General features: G+C 30.4%; 1 protein-coding gene across 1 annotated transcript; it reads left to right on the plus strand.

Moving 5' to 3' along the window:
• Positions 1-5898: 5898 nt before the first annotated feature.
• On the plus strand, positions 5899-7653 carry LOC136079203 (zinc finger MYM-type protein 1-like). Its single transcript, XM_065794924.1, has one exon. The coding sequence runs from the start codon at positions 5899-5901 to the stop codon at positions 7651-7653; it is 1755 nt and encodes a 584-aa protein (XP_065650996.1).
• The last annotated feature ends 5053 nt before the right edge of the window (positions 7654-12706 follow it).

Here is a 12706-nt window from a genome sequence, read left to right on the forward strand (position 1 = left end):
TAGGACTCTGACAGCGTGCCTCACAACAATAAAATAAAAGTAATAAAAAAGGTAAAAAGTTAAGAAATACAAATATGACAAATATTGTTAAACAAAATGTTGTTAGCAGGAATAGTATTAATCAAAACTGATAATTGTTAATTTTTGTTTTAAAGCTCTTGGTATTATTGACATTTACAACATCAGACGGCAGACATCAGGCATTTAAACATCAGACGGCAACTTATTATAAATTACTAACAACTCTTACCGAAAAAGAATATTTACAATTATTAAGTTGGCACTTTAGTTTCCATGTATAAATGTAACTGTTTACTAAAAAAAAGTACTTCGAGTAAAATTTACTGCAGCCAATTTTTAACTGTCATTTTTCTGACCAGGTAAAAAATTTGTTGATTGTAAGAGCTAGGTCGTGGCAATGATCCTCATCCCTAAATGAGGTATATAGTTTGATATTGTCAGCATAAAGAATAAGAGAACAATTAAGATTTTTGGTTATAATAAAATAACATTCATATCATTTTTAATTGACAGAATTAAGACGTTATTTAACCTTTCATCCTTAATTGTTGATCTATAACTATGCTTTGCAACTCGTTTTATGTTTTATAAGGTAAATTTTAAGAATTGTATAAAGGTTCGGAAATATATCAGTAAGGTTTTTTCCAAAATAAAGTCTCGATATTTTAGAAGCAGTGGTACAATAGTTTTTTTTAAAGCATACGTTATCTAAGTAATGCTTAAATTAACTTCACTCGCTTAATACTTCATCTCCGATTTTATTTTTATAATGACATCACGCTCTCAATTGGTTTAAGTTTAATAACTGAACCCCTTTTGCCCAGGTTCGTTAAAAATTTGAATTTGTCTCCAAAATCTTTATATGTAACACTTTGTTTTTCAAGTTCAACCCCCAATTTGTCCAACAAAACATTAAAACCTCTAAACAAAATTTATCTCTTCCAGTAAAAGTATCTCTTCTTTTTTCTCCATCCGAATATATATTGTTTCTTACTCTTAGATGCGTATCACAAAAATTTTCAAAATATTTAGTTATTGCCATAACAACGTACACTGCCTCTACTCCAACCAGATTTAAAGAATGTGCAGCATAAGGGGTAAAATCTGCATATGCATTCATTCTTTTGATTCTTCCTTGTAGCCTGATTATTTTCCAAACATTTTTGACGCGGAACCGCAAGGTTTCCCACGGATGTTTTTAATATGAAGACCTGCATTATTTAAAAACTAAAATACCTTTGTAAATAGTGTCTCACTGGTGTGATTTTCGATCTGTATAAAGATTGTAAATTGTTCAAATATTTTTCCGTTATATCAGTATCTTTATATTATTGCCAGCTGATCTGTATGCTCAATGTCTTGCGAGGAATCTACGGTAAGGGTATAATATTTTGTATTGACATCGTTTATCTGATTTTTTCATGAGCTGCACTATGTTCTCATATATAGTTTTGGATTAGTAAGGGTAAATTTATTCTCCCCAGTTTGACACTTAGTTAGATCTTTTCTCAAGAAAAGATCGAATTCTGAAATCAGTTCCATGAGACCCATAAAACTTCCATTGTGTGGAGAGCACCACCTTTTTTTTTTCCTTTTTTAATATATATATTTCGCCGTTTGACAATAATTACAATAACTAAGTAATTAAATAAAAATTTACTATAGAATTTTTATTTTTTTTTATATATGTACATATAAAATTAATAAATATATTCATAATTACATAAATCAAATCAAAGAGTACTCTTATTTAACACCTTAGAAGAAATTTAATTCATTGTCGTTTAGTAGAAGAGTTTGCCTAAGTTTTGTTTTAAATTTGTTAAGTGAAGAGAGTGATTTAAGATCATCATTTAAAAGTGTATTCCATAACTCAGGTCCTCGATTTGTAATTGAATATTTAGTGGCTGAATAATAGGTTTTGGATTGACTAAAGTTACTTGTTGAGAATATTGAGCTGTATATATGATTTATTTTTTTATATATTGAGTGAAAGGCGGTGCCGTTTTTTATCTAGTTTGAACATAAATATAAGAATTTGATAAAGATTTATTTTGAAAACATTTAATACATTGAGTTTACTAAAAAGAATTTTTGTATGGGAGAGTTGACCTTCATTTGTAATAATCCTAACAGCATGTTTTTTTTTGCAGAGAAGTTTATTTATTTTTTTAACGTTGGTGCTGTACTAAGCGATATTTGCATAGTTTAGGTAACAATGTATAAATGAAAAGTATATGTACTTCAAACAAAATTGATTTAAAAACTGTTTAGCTTTATACAGTATCCCATTTTTTTTGAAATTTTATTCTCAATTACATTTATATGAGGATTGGACTTGCAAATCCTGGTAATTTACTTTTTCAAAAAATCTGACTTGTGCACACCACTGGATAGCTCTTGTAATTTTGCATCAGGAAAATAATTCAGGACATGCAGAATCCAATATTTCTATCAGAAATTTAGTGGTTAAAATTAAGTAGTCCATGCAAAATTGCATAACAAACAGATTTTCTGAAAACGGTTTTTGCCAATTATCTCGAAATGACAAAAAAGTGAATTATCAGGTTTTGCAAGTCCACTCCTTATATGTTCTCTCCAATAATTATTTTCATCTAGAATTACGCCTAAGAATTTTAACGAAATTATTATCAATAAAAAGATTTAGTAGTTTCCATAGAAATTTTCTTTTTAAAAGCATGATAGAATAATGTGTATTTAGTTTCAATAATGTTTAGGCGTAGTTTATTGGATTTAAACCATTGGCTTAGTTTATCAAGTTCTTTTATTACTGGTAAAAATAAAATAATATCTTCATTGGAATAAAACAAGTTAGTATCATCGGCAAAAAAAATTGAGATGAGGATATTAGAAAAATTATTTAAATCAATAATATAAACTAGAAATAAGAGGGGTCCTAATATTAAACCCTGGGAAACACCGCATGTGATAGTATCCGTTGTGTATTGATGTGATATTATCCGTTTTTCTACCTTCGCATGAAATATATTGCTTATATATAAATATAAGTTTGAATTTGTTATACCTTAGATTTTGAGTTTGGATAAAAGAATTATATACTTAATTGTATCAAAGGCTTTGCTTAGATCTATAAAAACACCTAAAGTATACCTTTTTTCATTAAACCCTTTAAATATATCATGTACAAGATGTAAGATTGCGTGATCAGTAGAATGACCAGATTTAAAACCAAATTGTTTATTGTACAAAATATTGTTTTTGCTTAAAAAGAATAGAGTCTATTATACATAATTTGTTCTAGAATTTTTGAAAAACATGTAAGAATTGAGATCGGCATATAATTAGTATTACATATAGATTGCCTTATTTTAAAATTGGGACAACTCTAGCGATTTTTAGTTTTTCCGGGAAAACTCCCTCTTTTAAAGATAAATTAAATATATACAAGAGTGGGATTTTAATAAGTTTTATTGAATTGATAATGGTTCTACTACTTATATTGTCAACACCTATACTTTTTTCGGGCTTAATTAAAGAAAGTTTTTTATTAGACATAATATTAATGCTATTAGAAACCAAATATGCATCAAGACTGGTTTGTGAGGATTCAATTTTTGATGCTAATGAAGGACCAAGATTTACAAAAAATTTCATTGAGTGTTTTAGCCACTAGTTGTTTCTTTAAAACGCAGTTTTTATTAAATTTAAGTAATTTTGAAATAGTATTTCTGTCAGAATTATTTTTACCAATGACTTCCTTCATAATGCGCCAAGTACTTTAAGGATCATTCAAATGCTTTTTAAATTGATCTGAATAATAATACTTTTTTGATTTTTTTACAATTGACTCAAAGAGTCGTTTGTAGTTTTTATAATTAGTTTCATAACAAATGGTTTTTTTAAGAAATTTGTTATATAGTCATCGTTTTGTTTTAGAAGATTTAAGAATACCCAGGGCCGCCGTGAGGGGGGGTCTACTGGGTTGTTTTGTCCCGGGCGCCAGGTCGACAGGGGCGCACGAAGCCGAATATAAATAATTTTTTTTTTCATGTTTATTTAAAAAAAAGATGAAGTACTGGGAAGCAGCGTGGAAAATAAGAAATCAAAAGCAGCCGGTCAATTTGACCAGCTAAAACATATAATAGACGGTCGATTGCTTTTTTTGGCCGGTCAATTTTTTTTAGTTTAAATTTTCAACTTTGTAATGAAGTGCTTCATAATTGGACTTTTTAAATAAAAAAAAGTAATTAATGCTTTAAAACTAAGAAATTAGCATGACTTTCAAAACATTAGTTTTAAATAAAGCGATTCTTTTTATATAGCGGAAACTCGCAAATAAAGTGAATACTAATGATTAATTTAACAACCCGCTGAATTAAATGTTTAAAATAACTTTAGTGCACGGAGATTTTTTACTTTATTAAAAAAAGAGATTAGATTAAATCCAAGTAGTTTGATATTGATATAAAATATTAAAACAATTTTATTAAATTTATTTCTCTAATTTTTAAAATCTCTCAAATTTGAAACAATTTTGGACACGTGATATCAATGTGATAGTCTGATAGACCCAATCAAGAAGAAATTCAAACAGTTCTTTGCTTATGAGCGGATGCTGTTTCAAAAAGAATTAAAACATGTCTGGTTTTAAAAAGAAAGATTCTGGTTGTCAAGTAAGAAAGAATGCTGCTCAAAGAACTGCGAATGAAGAAAAGAACAAACGCACTCTTCAAGACTGTGGTATTACAGTTACAAAAAAAGGAGAAGATGAAAGTCCTACTGCTTCAAAGTCTTTCCTGCCAAGTCAATCGATTCAAGTAGTAAATAGTTTTCCCCGTGAAAGGATATTTTCCCATTTGATTAATTCAATGTTATATAAATTTTTAACTTATTTTTATAGGTTGGAACTGAAAACGATGTCACTGACATTTCTGAAAGCTCGGGAGAGCCCCTATCAAAAATCGGAATGGTAGCTGTGAATGAAGAGAATATTTTGGTAAGTTCTACCTCTTTAAAAGAAATGATGTTAATAAACTTTTAAGCTAATAAAATAAGATTTTTTAAAATTTATTCTCAGGTGTTGCCAACAGAAGAACCCATCGCTACCATTCCTTCCAATGATCCTGCTTTGTGGGCAGCACACCTTTCCAAAGTGGAAAGAGATTCTGTGCTTCTACAGGGGCTTCCTCGAAATCCTTCAGCTTTCCCGAAAGATTCTAATAAGAAAAAGGTTCCTGAATCAATTTTCTACGAAACTTCTCTCAACGGGGAGAAGACATGCCGAGATTGGCTGGTCTGGAGTGTATCTAAGAAATCATTTATTTGCTTTCCGTGTTCTCTGTTTGGAAGCAAACAATCTTTTGGGATCGGACACCAGTCGCACCTTCTAATATGGAATGATGGAATAAGCTGCAACTGGCACAAGCTACCTGAGAAAGTCAAAAGTCACCAGAATAACGCCCAGCATCGAAACTTTTACATAGAATGGAAAACGGCGCTAGAAAGCTTAGAAAATCAAAGCGGAATAGATGCAGCTCTTGAAAACTCGATAAGAAATAAAGCAGCCAGGTGGCGTGAAATTCTACGATGCATCTTAGATGTTACTCTTTTTTTAGCGTCACGAAACCTTAGTTTCAGAGGTAAATCTGTTTACAATTATTCTATTGTGATACCGACTATCTTTAAATCTATTTAGCTTATATTTATAAGATTAACTAGATATTTTGGAAATCATTAAATAACACAAATCCTTTTTTATTCTTTTAAATAAATATGTTATAATATTCATAAATCATAATATAAAATCATCATAGAATCATCATAAAATAAAACAAATGCTTCTTTATTGTTTTAAATAAATCTGTCTTATTATTATAATTTTTAGGTTCATCAAAAATGATTGGAGAAGACGACAATAGCAACTTTCTAGCTACCCTAGAGCTCTTGGCCAAGCACAAAAAGACTCTCCAACTACACTTAGAAGAAGTTTCCCGCTGCCAACAAGAAGGTAACAAAATGAATGCCCATTACTTGGGCTGGAGCACTCAAAATAAATTCATCAAAGAGTGCGGAGGAATCGTTCACGGTGCCATCATCAACGAAGCTCATATGGCCATCTACTATTCCATTCTTGTGGACGGGACTCCGGACGTCTCTCACACCGAGCAAATCACCTTTGTTCTCCGCTTTGTATACTTTGGTACTGACAAAAGATGGACCGTGAAGGAGCGCTTTCTGAGGGTCGAGAATCTTGAAAAAAAGATAGGTGCTGACATTGCCAAGCTTATTATGGACGTCTTAAAACAAAATGGAATCGATCTCAAAAACTGCAGAGGTCAAGGATATGACAATGGAGCGAACATGTCCGGTATATACAAAGGAGTACAGGCGATTATACGGCAAAAAAATCCTCAAGCTCTCTATATGCCATGCAGCGCTCATAGTCTCAACCTTGCTGGTGTTCATTCTGCTGAATCTTCGGCTGAAGTCAAGAACTACTTTGGCCGAGTCCAGTCACTTTACAATCTTTTCAGTGGAAGCCCTAGTCGGTGGAAAGTCTTAATTGAAACCACTGGTTTGTCCCTTCATCAAACGTCGCAAACCAGATGGAGTGCGCGAATCGAGGCCGTGAAGCCGTTAGTCAAGCGATCCAGGGAAATCCTCGAATCTTTGAAAAAGCTCCGCGATTTTGATCTAACAGCTGATCAATTGAATGAAGTAAAATCTCTGGAGAAGTGGGTTCATTCATTCGAGTTCATCGTAATGACAACCTTTTGGTATAAAACTCTTCAATCAATCAACTACGTGAGCCTTGCACTCCAATCAGAAAATATCTCCTTGGACGACGAGATGAAACTCATTAAGACTCTTATTGAAGATCTAAATCGACTGAGATCATCTTGGACCAGCATCCTTAATGAGGCACGTTTGGTAGCATCTGGTCTTGCTTCTTTTGGTTTTCAATCAGAATTTGTGAAAAAGAGGACGAAAAAAAGGAAGACCTTTCACGAAGAGGTGCGGAACACCGCTCATTTCCATGAAGACGAAGCAAAAGAGTTTGAGGTGAGCGTATTCAATACCGCTCTTGATACTCTTATTCAGCAGGTCAGCGATAGATGTCAAGCTGCTGAGAAGACGACGAATATCTTTTCGTTCTTGTGGTCATTGAAATCTCTTGTTATGTCAAATGAAGAAGAATCAGAAGAAAGTGTTGAAGCACCTATCCAATTGGAGGAGAAATGCAAGGTCTTGGCACAAATCTACGCGACCGATGTTGAGGAAGAGAAACTTATTGAAGAGGTCCGCCACCTCGATGCTCTGAAGCGATCCAATCTTTTTGGTCCAAAAGAATTTCTAACTTCCATGACGTTACTGAATGGAATATACCAGAAAGGTCTTCAGCGGCTCTTCGAATCAGTCTGCATTTTGCTGCGCATCTTCAACACCATCCCTGTTTCTGTTGCGGAAGGCGAGAGATCTTTTAGTAAGCTTGCTCTAGTTAAGACAACTTTAAGGTCTACAATGAGCCAAGAACGACTCACGAATCTTCTGGTTATTTCCATTGAGCATGATCTTGCCAAAAAGTTGTGCTACGGTGAAGTGATTTCCAAATTCGCCATGAGTAAAGCTCGAAAGATCAATTTCCTCTGAAGTTGAAACAACAATAGCTGTTGTATTCTAGACAAATTTTTGCTCTTAACATCCAATAGTGTTTAATGATTATCTTTGGTCTGTTTCTACCATGTTCTAGTGTCGACTTTATCATTTTATGTATGAGTGTATAACCAAGTCAAAAGACCATTGCAATTATCTAGATATAAACTGTTCGAATGTTCATTAATTAAAATTAAAAAATTCTATATTCTTTTATCCTCTTTGATTTGTTATCAAATGACCTATTATATGTATTGAATTATGGATCATTAGATCAGCTTTCACTTTCAGTAAAGCGCTTGGGAAATTTTGACCCTGGGCGCCGCAAATGCTCACGGCGGGCCTGAGAATACCCTTAGCAATCCAAGAGTTTAATAGCGTTTTTGTTTTAACTAATTTTGGAACTTCTGGAAACGCTTTGTAATAATATTTATAATACTCTGATACAAATATATCGTAGTCTTTATCAGAGTTTTGATTCAGGAATAGGCCACCCCAGTTAACACATGGTAAAAGGTTATGAAAATGTTTAACTGAGAAGTCGTTTCTTGTGGTTATTTTTTTATTTTTTTGAATATCATTTTTATTACATTTTTGTGAAATAATGAAAATGGGAAAATGATCAGAGATATTTATTTTAAATATTCCTGTTTTTATTTTTATAATAAGGTAGTTATTAGTGATAATTTGATCTATTGAAGTTTCAATTTTTCTTGTTATGCGCGTAGGTTTATTGATGACAGGAATGTAACTATTTTCATAGATTCCATTGAAAAATTGTCTACTGTTTTTAATTGTGTCATAATCTATAATATTGAGATTCAAGTCACCAACCAGATAAACAGATTTTTTTAAAACCGAATTATTTTTAACAACACTTTTAATGTGATCTTCAAACACTTTAATTGATCCATTTGGTGGTCTGTATAAAGCATGGACGATAATATTTTTTGAGGTTATATTAACTAGTTCAATACACAATGACTCATAATCATTAGTGGTTGAACTTAAACTTGACTTAACTTTAAACAATAATGAGTTTTTAATAAAAATACACAATCCCCCGCCTACCTTGCCTGATGATTTAATTTGGTAAATCACTTTGTAGTTTGGTAAATGGTAATTGTTCAGCATATTTTTGTCATCACACCATGTCTCGCTGAGACATATAATTTGAAAATTAATAATAATTTTATATAAAAATTGTTTTAAATAATCAAAATTTTTTGAAGACTTCTAATTTTAACATAAAGGATCGAAAACGAGTCTTTATATTATAACGTAAATTCAAAAAATATCATTGAAGGAATGGGGATTCCTTAAATGATATTTTTTGAATTTACATTATAAAGAGTTTATATTTTTTACTTGATCATTATTATTATAAAAGTTAATATCGGTATCAGAATCTTTTTTTGTTGATTTTTTAGTTGTGATTTTTTGTTGATTTGATTTTTTGTTGATTGTGATTTTTTGTTGATTTTTTAGTTTTTAGTGTTGATTTTTTAGTTTGTAATGAATTAAATTTAAAGTTTTTTAAAGCTGAATCCTCGGCCATTTTAAATATAAGAAAAATTAATAAAGATAAACAAATAATAAAATCTTAAAAAAAAATCAGTAAACAAAATTTTTATTTCGAAATTCTTTGACAATTAACTTATCGTAAATGACAATAGATAGATAGATTTGCCTTTAATTCTATGACTTTTTCTTTCTTCAAAAAGTTTTTTTCGAATTGCCGCAGTTTTGATTGAATTATCTTTGTTAATGTAAATCGATCCTTTTAGTTTGTTTGCATTCTTTGAAATTTCAACCTTATCTTTGTAGTTTAGTAACTTTGTTACAATAGTTCTTGGTTTCTTTGGATCTAACTTCCTATTCTATGAGCTCTTTTAATAACTACTCCTTTTACATTAAGTTAATTTTCTACAATACCTTCAAAACGAAGATTATTTCTTCGTTGACGATCTTCAAGTCGGCGTATCTTATTTTTATCTTTTTCTCCTAGACTTGAATTTAAAATCAGAATATTTTTCTACAAATTTAAAAACACGTCTTATCACGACCAAATCATGTAATACATCATGGGTTCAAATATATTTTACCGGGTTTTGCACCCATTTAAAACAAACATGACTTTTTGTTATGACCTTGTAGAGGCAAACTTTTTTCAGATGAAAATTTTATTGGCTTTCTTATGGTTGTTGGATTTTGTACGGAATACAAGAATTTTTTTATGTTTTTCAAACATTGACAACCGTCAGATGCCAACGCTGCAATGCTTCGTGAATGGGGAAATAATTTGCATGGTAAACGGCCAATCAGCAGTAAGATCCAGGCTTTTCTTACCCTTTTCATAATGGATAAAAAAAGCCTGGATTTTACAGCTGTTTGGCCGTTTTTTATTTACTAAAAAATCTGTTACAAAAAAATGAGCCATAATTTTTTAAATTTGCTTAGATTCTGAACATGAATAAAATTTCCTTTTTTATTTCAAAAAATTCAGAAATAAATAACTATGGCCGATATCTTATGTCGCTATAGTTTACTCTCACTTCAATAATATCAGTAACTTTTGAAAACCTTCTTGCAACCTTTGTATCTGTCCTGAATAAGATTTTCAGCTTGACATTTCCTATCTACGTTTCCCTCATTATTTTGATCTTCAATTAGTTTTACATCATCATTTACATTTACCTCTTCCAAACATGTTGATATTTTAAATACATCTACTTTGACAGTGTTGAATTAGAAAAAGCCAGTTAATTTTGGAAATATAAATAATGTTTTAATTTTTTGTTCTTTTACTTTTTGTTTTTGACTACAAATCAAATATTTTCTTCCGGACATTTTTAATTATATTTATAAACTCCAAACACTCAAAATAAAATTAAAAGAAATACAAAAAAAAATTGTTTACAGCAATTATGGATGTGGTTAGATTGCTTAAAATTTAGTTTTAGCGTTAAAAAGTGTTTTTGCATTTATATAATATATATTTCGCAGTAATGATACAAAACCAACTAAACACTTACAGTCTGATCAGTTTTTACGCTTCGTTTTTGTTACTCTACAATTTGCTGACCTTTTATCTGAATCGCACTGCTTGCAGTTATTTATAAAGTACGTTTTGTATGAAATATTTTCAGTTGTGGTTAAGTTGAATCAATTTTTATTATCCTATTCCTTGGTTTAGTCTACGTCGACGTTATTTTGTAGCTTGGTGCTAGCACTCTTTCACATTGGGGACCTCATTTTGTAAAGGGGGATAATTTTAGATCCACTACTGTATAAAATCGTGTTGATTAGGTGTTATTAGATAGTTACTATTTAGGTAGTAAGCAGTTCGTGAACTAATAATACTTTTCATCACACGACAGATGGTACATTGTAGATATAAATATAGGGTAGATTACAATAATATGAGTATCTTGGTAATTTGACCATACTAAAAGATTTCTAAGGTGTAAGCATTGAAGTCAAAGTGATTTTGTATTTTTTAATCAATTTAATGTGGTGATGAAGAAATTAGTTTAGTCAGCCTAACGTTATATGCGTCTCTCATGTAACTAAAACACTATTAAATTTTTGGCGTTGTTAAAACATTATCATTACGCATGAATAAATGAATAAAATCTGGCGCAGAATTTTGATGCTAAAACAATTAAATTTAATTTTTCTGTAAGAAAAATATGTTGGCTAGAAATCCGTTCGGCTTTTGTTTAAAAAAGATTGTATAGAAATATTTAGTTTTGTTTTTGTTTAAAGATACCAATTTTGTGCAATATAAGCAAGCTCAAATTGCCCAGTGTTTTTCATTGAAATTACTTCGTTTAAAGTCCTAAAATTGCAGAGGGTTTAATTACTTTTTAAATAAAAAAAAAACATAGTCAAAATTTTTAATATTTTAGTACTAAATATCATTCTGTAGTTTAAATTGAAATATTTTTAGTTTTATTGTTTAAAGGTATGAGGTAATAAAATTGAAAAAACAACAATCTAATTTTTTTTTGCGTAAAACGATGTATTGTTTCAATAAAAAGTGGCTTAAAAGTTAATTTTTCAATGAAAATTTTTGTTAATAACGAATCATTTTATTTACTAGTTAATTCTAATTGTCACTTTTTTATGCATTTGATTTGAATGTGTTTACCTTTAATCATATAGAAGATAAAGCAAAAAGGTTTCATTCCGAGTTAACTAGCTTTTGCTATTTATAACTTGCAATGCAGCATCTTCAACATACGTGGAATTGCATTATTTTCTTTTATTAAAAATGTATCAGAAAGAGTTGCATCAAGTCTATTTGGATTTTTTTTGCAAAAAACTGCAATAATTTTTCACCTATACAATTTTCTTCATGTAGTTTTTTTAGCTCATAAAAGACAGTAACTTCATACTTAAAGACATTAATTGCATACTTTAATTTGCATTTCTTATTGCAACCAAAAATAATGCGCTCAACATTTTTTTTAAATTAACAGAATTTAAATTGAATTTAAAGGAATATTTAGTCCACAAATAAAACATTTAGCTTCTATTTCCAATTTTCCTTAAATCTTCTTAAATAAACACAGTGGGCAAAATGAGTGTTGACACTCTTTTAATATTAGTGGCTTGTACATAATATTGTTTCATAACTTGCATATAAATGAGTTTAAATAAGGATTTAATACAGGATCAATATTGATTACATTTAAACGCAAATTTGGTATAGTACTACCTAAGTTATTTAAGATCGGTCTAGTCTACCTTTTCTGAAATTGTTTCATAATAAATAGTCAACCAGGTTTACAATTTTTAACTTTCCCTACAAAAAATTTGGGAAAACAGAACCAAATGTCTGGCCATGGTACTCAGCTAGCACACTTACGTTGGGCCTTCGTATATTAGTACATCACCAACGTTGGCAACGTCGGCTCCAATGCAAATACAACGTTGATCCAATGTTAGTTTTATCGTATTTATATTAATGAAAGCCTTAATAATGACGTGATAAAAAATAGTTAGAAAAATGACGTTAGTACAACGTATAGAAAAACATCGCAAA

This window comes from Hydra vulgaris, chromosome 04, assembly GCF_038396675.1.
Source record: "Hydra vulgaris chromosome 04, alternate assembly HydraT2T_AEP".
Classification (NCBI taxonomy): Eukaryota; Metazoa; Cnidaria; class Hydrozoa; order Anthoathecata; family Hydridae; genus Hydra; species Hydra vulgaris.

Bases quoted from the DNA above. Each gene is read 5' to 3' on its own strand.
- LOC136079203 (XM_065794924.1), top strand. From the start codon at position 5,899: ATGATTGGAGAAGACGACAATAGCAACTTTCTAGCTACCCTAGAGCTC.